Here is a 15,732-nt window from a genome sequence, read left to right as displayed (position 1 = left end):
TCCGGGAGGGCGAAAACGGCCTCAAATGGGCTGAACATCAGCTGGGAGGCGCATACATGCGCAGTGCAGGTAAGTTTGGCTGGGGTGCCCGCGTGCCCACACAAACAGCTCTGCGTGCTACCTGTGGCATGCATACCATAAGTTCGCGCCATCACGAGTCTAGCAGACCTCCGAGGTCCCTTGCAACTCTGTGATTCTGTTCTGAACATTTATGAATATATGAGAAATGTGCTCAAATTAATCCTAAAATGGAAAAAGGAAATATCCAGGATAGGGAATCTTCCCCTATCAATAGGAAAGGCAAAGCTGCCCAGAAATAAATGACAGAAAAAATATTATTTTGTCCTCTCCAACATCCATTTCCCCCACTCCCTATCCCTGGCAAATTCCAGAATCGCAAGCAACCGGTCTGGCAATTGGATTTAAATTCTAGCACCTTTAATGGGATAACATATTTCACCTCCACAAGAGGCTAATTCAGGAGATACAGGATAGATTGTATATGTCACCTACAACTTTGTTCTCCAAAAGTCAGTACAGTAGATCTGTAGAGCATGGTTTTAATGGAGAAAGGGAAGATCTGTTACCAAATCAATACAGGTAGTCCCCCACTTACAAGAGTTTGTTTAGCGACAGTTCCAAGTTACAATGGCACCGAAAAAAGTGACTTAGGGCCGTTTTTCACACTTACGACCGTTGCAGCATCCTCATGGTCACGGGATCAAAATCCAGACCCTTGGCAATTGATTCATATTTATGATGATCACAGTGTCCGGGGATCATGTGATCTACTTCTGTGACCTTCTGACAAGCAAAGTCAATGGGGAAAACCAGATTTGCTTAACAAACATGTTACTGACTTAACAACTGCAGTGATTCACTGAAAGATTGTGGCAAGGTAGATCGTTAAAAAAGGGGGGCAAAATTCACTTAACAAATGTCTCACTTCACAACAGAAATGTTGGGCTCAATTGTGGTCATCAGTAGAGGACTATCTGTAAATAGATAAACGTGGCTTAAGCCAAAGAGAGACGTTTACAAAAATGTCTCAGATGGGCCACCCCCACCCCCGTCAAATTCTCAAGACAAAGAGGAGATGGGGAAGTACATTCATATAAAACATAGTACATGTTATTACAGCTACTTTAATAAATGTAGTGTTAGGTCTACATCGTGTCCATTTCTTGGTCTGCTTTACCCAGTAGGGCTAACAACATCCAACCTGAGTCTGCCATTTAAGGGCAGGTTTTGAGACAGATTTTAATCTTTTCCTTCCCTATACAATGTGGCATTTTGATTAATAATCAACTAAACCGTCTTCTTCAAGATGTCTCTTTCCCCATGGCATGTCGACTCATAAAATATTTCTCTGGTCTTTTTAGAGCGGCCAACAGAAAGGGAGGGGGGAGCACTGCAGCAGCTTGCAAACCCGAAACTGCATTCCCTAAATAGCTTTCAAAGATAGTAACTAGGGGACCAAAGTTTCTGCCATGCAAAATGCTAACTGGAGAGCATGATGGATGACTCTTAGCTATGGATGTGTCCCATTGGAGAATATGAATTACGATACACCCAGGGGGTGGGGGAAAAACAGGGTCAAGAGTGACAATGAATGATGTGCTTCAGAGTCAGCTACACCCAGGCAGTGCCGGACATGATAACTCTCAATAAATCCTTTTGAAGTTTTGGAAGTTTGGCTCGAGACTCATGATTTAAATGGGGGGGTAACTGCCAGAATCCTGACATGGAAATTATTTCATGAATAAAAACGGTTAAACTCTGAAAACTCCATCACCCCATCTCAAACATCTTCCACTTTGGGCTCTGTTTGCAAAGCTGCAAGACAAAAGGGTTTGGCCGTATAGGTGAGACCACAGTCACAAACCGGGTTTGTTTATCAAAAAAACACTTTCCTGCTACTATTCAAATACAGCTCTATTCTATTTGAACCTCATCTTGTGTTACTGGTGTCAAATAAAACCTGGCTTATAGAATGCAAGCCATTTATATGGTCTTTCCAACGTGGTCTCTCTCGCGTACAGGCAGCTTGGAATCCGGATCCAAGCTAGGATGAGAATATTTTGAGAAGATGGGCCGCGTATGGATTCTCTCGTGTTTAAGAAGGCCTGAACTTTGCTTGAATTTTTTCCCGCACTGGGAACATTTGTAGGGCTTCTGCCCCGTGTGGTTTCTCTTATGCCTAGTAAGGCTAGACTTGTTACTGAAGGTGTTCCCACAGTCCGAGCATCGGTAAGGCTTTTCCCCCGTGTGGATCCTCTCATGTTTCACAAGATTTGAGCTCTGGGAAAAGCGTTTCCCGCAGATGGAACAACTATACGGGGTCTCGCCCGTGTGAGTTCTCCCATGGACTAGAAGACTGGAGCTCTGCTTGAAGCTTTTGCCGCAATCTGAGCATATGTAGGGCCTCAGGCCGGTGTGATTCCTCATATGCCTGATTAAACTTGAGCTCTGACTGAAACGTTTCCCGCAGTTTAAGCAACCGAATGGCTTTTCTCCGGTGTGTTTCCTCTTGTGTCTGGTCAGGCTGGATTTGTTACTGAAGCTGTTCCCACATTCCAAGCATTTGTAGGGTTTTTCTCCTGTGTGAGTCCGGTCGTGGGTGAGGAGGGCCGATCGTTTCTTGAAGCCTTTCCCGCAGTCCGCGCACTTGTAGCGTTTCTCAGTTGCCTTGGGTGTCTCGTGCTCCCTTACGAGGCCCGATGGATCGCCAAAACCTTTGCCATACATCGGGCAATAATGGGGATCCTCTCCTGTGTAGATTCTTTCATCGTCATTGCCTTCTGGAAGAGAGAATTGGGATATGTCAGTCTTTAGGTAGGCCTGGGATTAATACGGGTAATCCTTACAAACATTTTAGTGACCATCCCAAGTTACAACAACACTTTACAAAGTGACTTGCTTACTGTTTTTCGCATTTACAACTGTTGCAGTATCCCCATGATCACCTGATCAAAATTTGGACACTGAGCAACTGATTCATATTTATGACGGTTGCAGTGTCCCAGAGTTATGAGATCCCATTTTGCAACCTTCTGACAAGCAAAGTCAATGGGGGAGCCAGATTCACTTAACAACCGTGTTACAAACTTATTGTCACGCCCGTCGGAGTCTGAATCCAAGGAGGAAGATGAACAGCTGACAGGGAGTGGGAGTGTGGCTCAGTTGGCTGTGGAGGAGGCTGGGGAAGGGCAAAGTCTGGCTGGGCAGAGCAAGGGAGAGGTAGAACAAGGGAGAGGGAATTCAGAGGAAGGCCCAGGCCCATCCCCTTTTCATCCTATGGCACGCAGGGAGGAACGGAGAAAAGAGCAACGTGGGTTGCGTGGCTTACGGGGGAGGAAAGGGCCCTGATTCCCTTCATTAGCTGCAGCTAGGAACACAAGTGTATAAAAAAGGCAAGCTGTGTGCAAACGTGACTTTATCCTATGTTGTCATGGCTTATCTGTGTTCCTGGTGTCTTCCCAACCGTGCGAGTTTTTTCGTGCCTTCAAGCCTTGCTTCTGCCCTGCCAAACTAATTACTTCCGTTTGGCTTGTTTGGATTTAAATTTACAGTTTGTGTTGCTCATGTTTTGACTTAATTTTCTGCAGTCAAAGGCTCTTCCTGGGAGAGTTTTCCTCCAGCCAGAAGGTAACCTTGACATTGGACGCAAAGTTAGAGATAATAAAGGGACTCTTATTGCTTATCTGACTGTGTTGTCTTTGTGCCACGCCCCGGGTCGTCACACTTATCGACTGCAGGCATTCACTTAACAGCTCTGGCAAGAAAGGTCATAAAATGAGGCAAAACTCACTCAACAACAGTCTTGCTCAGCAACATAAATTTTGGGCTCAGTTGTGGTCATCAGTCAAGGACTACCTGTACCAATAAAAGCTGCTATCCAGAAAATGAAAGTTATCTTTTTAACAAAAGTAATTCTAAACTGAGAGTGGTTAAAGAAGGACATGACGGACGCAAGGAAACCTACCACTTTTTAAAATTGCCTGTGCCTCCTGCCCGTATATTCAACTTTTTTAAAATGGCCAAAAGCTTGTGACGTGACCAAACTTCAAAAAAGGTGAAGAATACAGGTAGAGTTCAAGCCTCGACTTACAACAGTTCATTTAGTGACTGTTCGAAGTTTACAACGGCACTGAAAAAAGTGACTTAGGACCATTTTTCACACTTTACGACCATTGCGGCATCCTCATGGTCACATGATCAAGCTTCAAATGTTTGGTAACTGGCTTATATTTATGACCATTGCAGCATCCTGAGGTCATGTGATCCCCTTTTGAGACCTTCTGACAAGCGAATTCACTGGGGAAACCAGATTCATTTAACAACGGTGTTACTAATTTAACAACCGCAGTGATTCACTTAACAAACGTGGCAAGAAAGGTCCTAAAATGGGGCAAAACTCATTTAACAAATTTTTTACTTAGTAAGCAGAAATTTTGGGTTCAATAGTTGTTGTAAGTTGAGGACTACCTATACAATTTTACATCCCAGAAAACTGCTTAAAAGCCAACCCCATCCCTCCAAAAAACCCCAAAAACTCTAAGGGCACAGGTAGTCCTCAACTTTTACATCCCCTAAGCAGCATAAAAAGGAGCCTCGGTGGGGCAGTGCTTAGAGTACAGTACTGCAAGCTACTCCTACTGTAATTTGACAGATCGAATCCCACCAGGCTCAAGGTTGATTCAGCCTTCCATCCTTCCGAGGTGGGTAAAATGAGGACCCAGATTGTTGGCGAGTGGGGGCAAGAGGCTGACTCTGTAAACCGCTTTGAGAGGGCTGTAAAGCACTATAAAGTGGTATATAAGTCTAAGTGCTGTTGCTCTATGCCCATCACAAACATAAGCCATGATAGTTGTAACAACAGTGTCAGGATTCCAGCAATCGCTCTAATGAAATCATGATTCTCGAGCCAACCTTCAAAAAACTTCCAAGGATTTATTAGAGGCGACATACCTGCCCTGCCCTGTATGAAACCAACTCTGGCATACGTAATTCACAGTCACCTGTGACCCTGTTTCCCCCTGCCTCCCCCCTGAGTGTCTCATAAATTCTCCAACTAAGCACATTCACAGGCTGGATGTCATTATTCATGTTCTCCAATGAAATATATTCGTGGGAAAAAACTCTGGTAGCTCATTTATAATCTTTTAAAGATAAGAGTTGTAATGTACTTTCGATTACAACTGCTCTTCCAGATTTTCTTCCTCTCCACCCTTGTTTTTTTTTTTGTGGCAACTACTAAAACAGGCATAGGAATGTTTTATGAGTTGACAAACAGATTGGTCATGTGACCGACTTGGTTTTATGAATTATGTGGCGGCTTTTAAAAGCAAACCATTGTGGCCATTAAATGAATTGACAATCGTTAAGCAAACCAATTGTTCACTGGGGGCACAATTTCACTGAAACTCAGATGAGCGAGTTTGGGGCAAAAGTCACAACACGCAGTCACAGGACGCTGCAAACAGATCATAAATGCTGGCCTGTTGTCAAGTAGTTTAGTCGCCTGACCAAGGGGACGACCATCGTAACTTCGAACATTGGTTGTAAGTAACCCCAATGTAGGACCATCATAACTTCAAACAGTGGCTAAGCAATCGGCCGTAAGTTGAAAACTATCTTTATATATCCTGATTTACCACAATCATCCATTTTCAGCTAGTAACTGGAACCACCCACAGAAAACCTCATTTCCTCTTTCTCCCTTCCCAAATTTGGCTAGTCAAGCAGTCACTAAGGAAAAACCGGCATGAAATAGAAACCCCGAGGGAGAGATGGATCTTTCTGGAAACATGGGGCCAAACGGTAGCCCCCAAAGGCTGCCTTGTCTTCATTGTGTCTCCATGGAGCTAAAGGGAAGCAAGACAGCAATGGGCGTTTCTCAGTTAATAATACACATCGGTCATGGATTCTGCGCTGCTGCTCCATCTCTTTCTTTAAAGCATCAAGACACCTGCTCCCCAGAAGTGGCTGCCTGGATTCATTTTCACACAATCTGTGTTGACCTTCAAGTGAGGCTGGAGAAACACCTGTGAAAGATTTCCACATCATGTCCTCCTGGAAGTCAGGGAACAACCCGATTCGCTTTGTGTTGATTCACAAATCTTGAGGAGAAAGAGGCCTCACCTAGAACAATGATGCTGCTAGAATCTTCTTCCATTATCAACTCCAAATCCAACATTTGAGGTTTGCCTCAGAAAACCATTTGCTCCTGTTGTGGGGGGGAAAAAGAGAGTCAAAATAATGACATTTTTAAATAGTTTATTTGGGGGAAATAGTCTGTACCAATTTGAGCAGCCAAGTATTTTTCCTGCCTACTCTATTCTCCAAGGCTAAAGTTTTTATTTATTGATTGATTTTATTTTGTCAAGCGATTATAAGATAACAGGTATAAGTATAAACATAGTTATGAATACATGAAGTTAACATAAGTTAACATAAGTTAACACTTATCACTTATGGCTGTCTGTGGAATTCTGGGAGTTGAAGTCCACACAGCTTAAAATTGTCAAGGTTGAAAACATTGCTGGATTTTAAAGAAAATTGTTCCAAAGTGGAGAGGCCACTGCTGAGAAGGTGTGCTGCCTTCTACCTGCTAGAAGGTAATATTTAAGATTGCCAAGGTTGAGAAATACTGATCTGGAAGGTCCTTTGGGCTCCAATATCTTCATACCTAAGCTAATCTCTCCCAGCAAGCCAAGCCAGGATGGCCAAAATATACACATTTTAGAAACATCTTTAACAACTCCTTCTCCTTTTTTAAAAAAAAAGCAGGCTTCTTTTTCCTCTCTGAAAAGTCACAAAAATCCTCGGAGTTGATCTCATATCTAATAAGGTTCTGCATCACTTCTGGCCTCTGATGGGCCTGTTGGAAGCAAAACTTCAAACAATAAGAGGGCAGGATAAAAATGGTGAAAATTTAAAATGTATTTCGACTTCAGTACAATTAAAATCAGACTGAAACTCTTCTAAATGATGGTTTGGTCTGTACTGAATCACCCCCTGTCCTTTTAACACAAAAGAGCCCCACATTATCTGGACGCAGCCGCATTTACTCAAAAGCTACTCTTGCTCAGATCAAGAGGGTTAGCACCCCAACAGTGGTGCTATGCAACCCCACTCAGTAGCTGCACAGTACTAATGCAACTAATTGTGCACAGGTGGTTTCAAAATAACACTATAAAAAGAGAGAAGGCAGAATTTAAAGGTTAAATTCAAAGGGGGGTGGGGTGGACAAAGCAGCAATGGGGTTATGGATAGGTTTAGTGAAGACCCTGCCTCTAATCCAGCAGGAAATTTAGGGGTGACATGATAGCAGTGTTCCAAAATCTCCAGGGTTGCCACAAAGAAGAGAGTCAAGCTATTCTTCAAAGAACCTGAAGGCAGGACAAGAAAGCAATGGGTGGAAACTGACCAAGGAGAGAAGCAACCTAGAACTAAGGAGAAATTTTCTGACGAAACAAATGATCAGTGGGACAACTTGCATCGAGAGGTTGTAAATAGCAAAAGCAACAGCACTTAGACTTATATACCGCTTTATAGTGCTTTACAGCCCTCTCTCAGCAGTTTAGAGTCAGCATATTGCCTTCAACAATCTGGGTCCTCATTTTACCCACCTCGGAAGGATGGAAGTTGTAGGTACTCCACCACTGAAAGTTTTTAAAGAAGAGATTGGACAACCATTTGTCTGAAATGTGGGTGTAGGGTTTCCTGCCTAAGCAGGGGGTTAGACTAGAAGACCTCCGGGGTCCCTTCCAACTCTGTTATTCTATTCTAAATTTTGGATGCTGCAATCTTCCTTCTCCCTCCCTATTCTGTTTTACCTCTTGAGCAATCCTACTTGTCGGGCGTTTCTTCTCTTTCCCCAGTCGAATGTGCTTTTCACCCCCTCCTTTTTTCAACACCCCAAGCACTTTTGGGGAGAAAACAAACTTTTACAAATGGGTGAAGTTCCACCCACCCCACGCCAACTGCATCAGGGCAATCCCTACAAAGGACTACCCATCGTCAGGAAGAAGAGCGGTGAATTTTAAAAAGCTGGGGGCACCTGGATGGGAGAAAGCACTTTTAAGGAGCCGCTAATCCGGATTAAGGCATCCAACGCACGCACGAGCCCATTCAAACAGACCTGGGAAGAATCTCCCCTTCTCCTTTCTCTCTGGGTTTTAAAGGCGGCTTGTCCCTTGCTTTCCGCTTCCTATCATGTGACCGAAGCCCTGCCAGGAGACTGGCAAGGGCAGACCCAACTTATCAGCTGTTGGAGCGGATGGATGGAAGGATGAAGGGTCGGGAGCCTGGGGTATTCTAGCCGGCTTATAAAGGGCAGCAAAAGAATACTGTCCCGAGTACAGGTGTTGGAAGAAATATCCTTCTGGGTTCAGTTCCAAGTGGGGAGGAAGGGGTCAAGCTGTTTTCTAAAGTGCCTCTAGGCCAGACAAGGAATAATGGATGGAAACTGAACAAGGAGATATATTTTTTTTTTTGGGGGAGTTTTATTATTATTTTTTGACAAACATAGACAAACACAACATAAAATCATCAAGCCATCTTCCACATATGTACATACAGTGTGTCGGTTGGTTTACAAATTGTTTTGTTCATCCACTTCATAGTCATCACTTACAATTACTTGTATATGTTCTCATATTCAATTCAATATCACTCACATCAAGGCACACATCTGGCCTCTCGTGACTGTGGGGATGCTGCAACAGTCGTTAAGTGTGGAAAATGATCATAAGTGAGTTTTTTCAGTGCCAATGTAACTTTGAATGGTCACTCCACACAAGCAAAGTGCCAGCAAAGGAGAGGGGGGGGAAAAACTCCAGAGACGTTCCTGAGACAGGAAGTCTAGTCCTGCCAAGAATGAAATAAGGGTTAACAGAGAGGCAGTTTCTCTAAGCAACACCAGAATGTTTCCTTCCTGCCTTCCTTACAGGATTAGGCCAGTAATTTCTTCTAACAACTGATTCTCTGAACTGCTTAGAATGTTAACAACCGGTTCTAGTGAATAGGTGCAAACTGGTAGAATCCCACCCTTGCCTATACCATTTCAGAAAAGTGGCTGTCCGGTCTCTTTTTAAAAAACCCCTGGTGATGAAGCACCCACAACTTCTGGAGGCAAGTTGTTCCACTGATTGTTCTCACTGTCAGGAAATGTCTAGTTAGTTCTAGATTGGATTTCTCCTTTACAAGTTTCTATCATTTTTTTTATTCTGCCTTAAAGAATAGGTTAACCCCCTTTTCTTTGTGACTGCCCCAGATATTGGAAGACTGCTATTGTATCAACCCTAGTCTTTCTCTTTGATAGACTGGAGATACCTAGTTCCTGAAACTGTTCTTCATGTTTTAGCTTCCAGTCCTCTAATCATTCTTGTTGGCTCTTTTCTGCACTGGCTGGCATCTCGTCCCATGCTCCTGACTATTTGCCACACTGGTTAAATTATTTTACAGTACTAAAACAGGTCTTGAACAAGCGTAAGGAACACTATACACTGATAAAAGAGGAACAACCAGAGGTAGGATTTACATATAATTGGAAACGGAGTGGTTTTCTGATTTGGGGACTGGCAGCTTCTAGCATCATCCTGGGAAACGGTTCCTTCTGGCTTTTAGATTGTCTGTTGCTTTTGTCATATATGGTTAGTAGGCTTTATGGAGTCTAATTAATCTACTTTTGTATTGTATAAGGGCTACTTGCTGGATATTCCATTCTTCCCTTCATGTCAGGTTCAATGTGTCCACTCTGAATCTTTGCAGAATAGAATTCAATTTCTATTCCTTTATTTGTGCTCTGCAGTCAATTCTTAATCAGATTTTTTTTTCTTTTCTATGGATGCCCATTTCAGCCAATGGCCTTGGGCTTCTTATTGGCCCATTCATACCCATTGCACTTCTTCCCCACTTTCTGGCATTTTGGAAGGAAGGGCGGGCCTTCATAGAAGGGTAATCACAATAAACACTGTGCAATGAATTCTTGCAATAGTCAGCCAGCCACGAACTCTTCCAACTTCTTCTCTTTTGTTTCTTCTACACCAACATCCTATTTTATTCCCCAAAGACAGTTTGATTAATAAAAAGGTTCTCTCAAATATTCAGAATAGCTTTTGAACTATTTCAAGCATTTTCAGCTCCTAAGCATAAAAATATGCGACTTCATAATGGGTGTGACCAAAAAGTGGCACCAAAAAAAGAGAATTAAATATAATTTGATTATGTTAAAGTTTTAACACTGCACGTTTAAATCTGAAGCCATCTGGAGCTTGAGGATCAGGACAGACAAACCTCTTGGTTCCTCTGCGTGTCTGGGCTGCTCCTGGTCTGTTGGACGTCGTTCTGCAATGTATCTTATGAAATATGACCTACTAGGAAAAGAACTGTCATCTATATAAGATTATCAAATCTTTATTACGGTGAAAGACCAACATAAGGTTCATGGGGTACATTTAGTTGTCTTTTTATAAAGAAAATAATTGAAGAATAATGATTATTATAAACAGCTAAGAGATATAAAAAAGGAAGTATATATAAAAACAGAAGTTTAAATAGCATCAGACACAACTGACAGGCGGAATGTTTTTTATCCACAAAAAGAAGACAAGAAAAGAAACAATCTTGAATTCTTTGGTGTCTTCTAAATTCAACAACATCAGGATCATTCAACTGCATAGCTAAATGCTTACTCCGAGTACTTTTTCTCTCTTTACTAGTAGGGAATTTTTGAAAAATCAGAGCCCCAATTTTAGAGCAAATCTGAACAGGGATTAAAGTTGAACGGATTTTTGGAGGTGTTAGGAAAAGATGAATCCCGAATACTCTCTACGTCTCCTTTCATTTTCCTCATCTTTACAATCCACAAACTCTAAATAAATCTGGGTGCTCTTATTACGTTATACAGTAGTACATTATTTATGATATGTAGATTACTAGGGCCTCATAGCAATCTTGACTATCATTCTATACCATTCTGCAAAGTCTCTACTGGCTAGAAAACTCTGGGGCTGAAATTTGGAAGACATCCAGATAGAAAACTCAAATTCTGCCTGGGGCATTTCTATGATCTATGATGATCAATATGCAAAACAAAAAACCAACACAGGCGCTGTTGTGTGGTAATTGCACTGTTTCTGCAAAACTGATTATCCACTACATGCTGCTGATAGTCAGATACAGGTAGTTAGCCTTCACAAAAGTAAAATTTTCCATTTTTCTCTCCTCCCTTATGTCCAATACTGAGACATGATTCACTAAAGAGAATAAGGCCAAAAATTAAATTGTTGATTTGCATTCCCAATGGGAAATCAGAAATGAAAATCAGGGTTTTTCTACACTCATCAATGTTTGCCGCATGTGGATTTTCTTGTGTGCCTTTAGGGATGAATAATGTGTGAAACACCGTCCACACTCTGGGCATCTGAAAGGTTTCTCCCCTGTGTGTAAACCTAAATGATTTATAAGTTTAGATCTAGTACTGAAACCTTTCCCACATTCCGGACACTCATATGGTTTTTCTCCTGTGTGAGTCCTATGGTGCACTACCAGATGGGAATTCTGACTGAAACATTTCCCACAATCCGGACACTCATACGGTTTCTCCCCTGTGTGAGTCCTCTGATGTATCACGACCTCAGAATTCCGACTGAAAGTTTTCCCACATTCGGGACACTCAAATGGTTTTTCTCCTGTGTGAGTCCTCTGGTGTATCACCAGATGGGAACTACGGTTGAAAGTTTTCCCACAATCCGGACACTCATAAGGTTTCTCCCCAGTGTGAGTTCTCTGGTGTATCACCAGGCCAGAATTCCGACTGAAACTTTTTCCACAATCCAGACACTCATATGGTTTCTCTCCTGTGTGACTCCTCTGGTGTAGCACAAGGTGGGAATTCCTACTGAAACTTTTTCCACAATCCAGACAATCATAAGGTTTCTCCCCAGTATGAGTTCTTTGGTGTGTCACGAGATCAGAATTCCGACTGAAAGATTTCCCACAACCTGGACACTCATATGGTTTCTCCCCAGTATGAATCCTCTGATGTAATACCAGTGCATAATTCCGACTAAAACCTTTCCCACACTCAGGACACTCATACGGTTTCTCCCCCGTGTGAGTCCTCTTATGTATCACTAGGTCAGAATTCTGAATGAAACTTTTTCCACAATCTGGACATTCATATGGTCTTTCTCCTGTGTGTGTCCTCTGATGTATTACCAAGTCAGAATTCTGACAGAAACCTTTCCCACAATCTGGACACTCATACGGTTTCTGTCCTGTGTGCATCCTCTGGTGTATCACCAGATTGGAATTCTGACTGAAACTTTTGCCACAGTCTGAACACGCATATGGTTTCTCTCCTGTGTGAATCCTCTGATGTATTGTCAGATTGGAATTCCGACTGAAACCTTTTCCACAATCCGGACACTCATATGGTTTCTCCCCTGTGTGAGTCCTCTGGTGTATCACCAGGTGAGAATTCCGACTGAAAGTTTTCCCACAATCTAGACACCCATATGGTTTCTCCCCCATGTGAGTCCTCTGGTGTATCACATTTCCTAAAGCTATTTGCCACATTGAGGGGTGTGGGTGGGCTTTTCTTTAGTGTGTGTCCTCTCATACATAATCAGCTGTGCTCCGCAATCTGTGTTTTTCTCTACAATATGCACATTGTGGGGTTTTTCCAAGTATATTTTTGGATTCTCAAGATCGTGCTTTCAGTCAAGCTACTTGCTTCATAGGGTAAAGCTTGACTGCCTGTCTATCTAGTGTGACTATCAAGTAACCACTTCTTCCTATACTGATTTCCAGATTACTTCACCTTTTTCTGATTTTGAAAATAATCTCCCTTGACCATTTTTGGAGTATTTGCTTGACTACTACATATTACATTTTTTCCAACTCAAAACTCTTTTCAAATTCTCTCTTTTGTCCTTCACCTGCCTGCAGAAGGAGAAAACTTTTGTAGTTTTCTAGCAGAGGCGGAAAAACACTTTCATTGCTGGCTGGATTTGCTTTCTTTTTAATGCTGCTTGGGATTCTCACTTGTTCCGGAATTCTCTTCCTAGCATCTTTTCAGTCTACAAGATTGACATAAAAGGGTAGTTTAAAAGGTTAGATTGACATAAAAGATTTGTAAAATGGCTGCAGAAAATGTGAAAACAGCAAGAAGGAAAAAAAAACATGCATTACAATGAAAAAGCAAACATGCCAAAATGCTAAATTAATTTCTAATCTTGATTATGATTCATTTGACATATAAAAGATTAGCGAGATCCAAGTTCAAATATCCACAGAAACATGAAGTACTCTTCTGGAGCTTATTCTTTAGTTATTTGGTTATTTCATTTTATGAACATAACAAATTTGGTTTGTTATTATGATTATATATTATATTGGTTACTATAACAAATGGGTTATTTTCAAATATATCAGGAAAATGTAGCCTCAACATTTCCTGATATATTTGAAAATAACCCATTATACAGATATGCACATAGAGACAAATATATATTGATACGTCTATGAATATGTCTGTTAAAAGTCCGTTTGTATTTCAGCCTCAAAAATGTCGGAGAAGTGGGTACGCTCAAATGCTTGGGTCTAATTTTGGAGGATGGGACGGCTTCAACAGATGCGGGACTTCAATTGATGAATGGTGCCCAAAGCACCTGCAAGATATAATGCCCGTTTTTGTGCATGAAACTCCCCAGTTCCCAAGAAAACAACACGTCCATAAAAATCACAAAGCATCAATCCTAAACTGAAGTCGACCTTTGAAATCTCCCAAGCAGCAGAAAACTGCAAGCAGCACTTTCATAACGACAAGCACCACTGGAACAAAATTTGGGGAGAGAAGGAACAAGCAGCAGCACCTGACATGTTGCAACCTGGTTTCTTCTCTGCTTCTGCATCGTGGAGGAAACCAAACAGCCCTATACTTGCACCCGGCTTCTCCTCCGACCTGCCCTCAACTCACCTTCCAGCAGCAAAAGTCCTGGGAAGAGCAAGAGAGGAACCCTGCACGCCTCCGTCCTCCGATGGGTCAGCCGGAAGAGGAGATTCCTCTGTTCTTTTCCTCGCTTCCACATCCTCTCTAGAATTCGACGACTCTATTGTTTCAACATCTTTCGGCTCCGTCGCTCCCCCTCCCGTTGGATGCGGGTACTCAGCCACCATCGATGCCGCTCTACTGTATTGACCCGCTTTCTAGTCCCCGGGTGTTTACTCATTTAATAGAGCACGCGCCATCTAGCGACATAAGGCCGAATTACAACCTCGTTTGCAAGGTGGCGCGACGATTCTAGTTCAACAGAAACAAGAACAAAAAAATCAAGGGAAATATTACTTGTCGTTTTTTGGGGGGTGGTGGTGAAGGGGAATACGATGGAGATGTTGGCCCAACTAGAGTCAGAAGATCCCACTTCAGATGTTGGCTCTAATCTCTGTTGCATAGACAATAGACATAGAATAGAATTCTTTATTGGCCAAGTGTGATTGGACACACAAGGTATTTATTTTGGTGCAAATGCTCTCAGTGTATATAAAAGAAAAGATATATTTGTCAAGGGTCAAGAATCATAAGGTACAGCACTTAATAGAATCTGAATGAAAACAACCTCAGCATACTGTACATGTTGTCTTGATTTTTTTTTTCTTTTGGGAAGTCAAGGTGGCATATTAAGCACTTCCTAATGTTGGAGAAAATGTCCATCTGGATTCAGTTCCAGGTGGGAAGAAAGACACTGGAAACAAGGTTGCTGTTTGGAAGGATAGTTTAATGGTGAAGCAGAACCACCAAGTAGGTGTGATTCTGGGTAGATGACCACATGGAGTGGAGAGTGAGATATATTTATATCCTCTCTTGGGCCTTGCAAGAAATATATACTATTGGTTGCCAGCCTCCCAGGGGGTTACGGGAAGAAGTGCCAAGCTAACCTTGTAGGCTATCTGTGTCCCAGGCTTGGTTGAATCTTGCTGAGTGATGAGGTAATGGAGAGGATTGTGTTGTGAAAGAGTGTTGGGCAATTCCTATTATGGCTTAATGGCTTTGGATCTTGAGTGAGGGGCTAATCCTATCACCCTAGAGCTGAAGGCATTTTGTCTTGTAGATAGGATGGACCAGTCTTTCTGGGGCTATTAACAAAGTTGGGGGCTATTTTCCAAGAGCATGTTTCTCCTTTTCTCATCCAGGGAGGTATAATATTCTGCCCTTTTAATATTTCCTAGAATATTTCATTCTTCTAGGAGAGGGATGGGTGCTAACTTCCTGCACTGGGTAACATCCTGGGCCAAGAAAGAGGTTCATTTTAATCTCCCCTACCCCCATCTCCATTCACAGACATATTTTTCTCTCAATTGGCATCTCAGTAGTCCACAGCTCCTGGAAGTTACCTTCACGCCTGACATGACCCTGAACTGAAGCTTCATTGCATTTTTATCCCCTATATTTCCTACACCCAATGTTTGTTTTGGGCACCTTCAAAATAGACTTCACACCTGGCAACTGCCTGGACTGGTTTCTCTGCAGTTTCCTTGACAAAGATTTTCCAAGTGATCTCCCCCCCATTTCCTGCTTCATAGGCTGAGAGAGGGACTGGCCTGGGATGCCCAGGTGGTTTCATGCCTTTGGCAAGATTGCAACTGAGCGCCTCCCTGTCTATAACTTGCAGCCTTCACCACGGCACCAAACTGGTTCTTAGTACTTCTCACAAAATCTAC

General features: G+C 42.4%; 2 protein-coding genes across 10 annotated transcripts; both read right to left on the bottom strand.

The window, feature by feature from the left end:
- Positions 1–421: 421 nt before the first annotated feature.
- On the bottom strand, positions 422–14,064 carry LOC113450099 (uncharacterized). 7 transcript variants are annotated; one of them, XM_087928544.1, is made up of 4 exons: positions 8,066–8,313; positions 6,145–6,229; positions 3,571–3,653; positions 422–2,801 (listed from the first exon to the last, which is right to left on the bottom strand). In XM_087928544.1, exon 4 carries the CDS (start codon positions 2,746–2,748, stop codon positions 2,005–2,007), a length of 744 nt encoding a protein of 247 aa, XP_087784670.1. In that variant the 5' UTR covers positions 2,749–2,801; positions 3,571–3,653; positions 6,145–6,229; positions 8,066–8,313; the 3' UTR covers positions 422–2,004. The 7 variants fall into 7 exon arrangements, with proteins under 7 accessions (XP_087784670.1, XP_087784665.1, XP_087784667.1 ...); XM_087928539.1 differs by lacking the exons at positions 3,571–3,653; positions 8,066–8,313 and adding an exon at positions 13,991–14,064; XM_087928541.1 differs by lacking the exon at positions 3,571–3,653 and having other exon boundaries at positions 7,635–8,319.
- On the bottom strand, positions 10,407–14,075 carry LOC113450103 (uncharacterized). Of its 3 annotated transcripts, none has more exons than XM_087928531.1 (2): positions 13,991–14,075; positions 10,407–13,091 (listed from the first exon to the last, which is right to left on the bottom strand). In XM_087928531.1, exon 2 carries the CDS (start codon positions 12,586–12,588, stop codon positions 11,332–11,334), a length of 1,257 nt encoding a protein of 418 aa, XP_087784657.1. In that variant the 5' UTR covers positions 12,589–13,091; positions 13,991–14,075; the 3' UTR covers positions 10,407–11,331. The 3 variants fall into 3 exon arrangements, with proteins under 3 accessions (XP_087784657.1, XP_087784659.1, XP_087784658.1); XM_087928533.1 differs by having other exon boundaries at positions 13,887–14,062; XM_087928532.1 differs by having other exon boundaries at positions 13,953–14,032.
- Positions 14,076–15,732: the final 1,657 nt, after the last annotated feature.

This window comes from Pseudonaja textilis, chromosome 2 (genome assembly GCF_049901715.1).
Source record: "Pseudonaja textilis isolate UNSWEBS1 chromosome 2, rPseTex1.2, whole genome shotgun sequence".
Lineage (NCBI taxonomy): Eukaryota > Metazoa > Chordata > Lepidosauria > Squamata > Elapidae > Pseudonaja > Pseudonaja textilis.
Note: the sequence above shows the minus strand (reverse complement) of the source record. Positions and strands in the feature narration are given on the sequence as shown.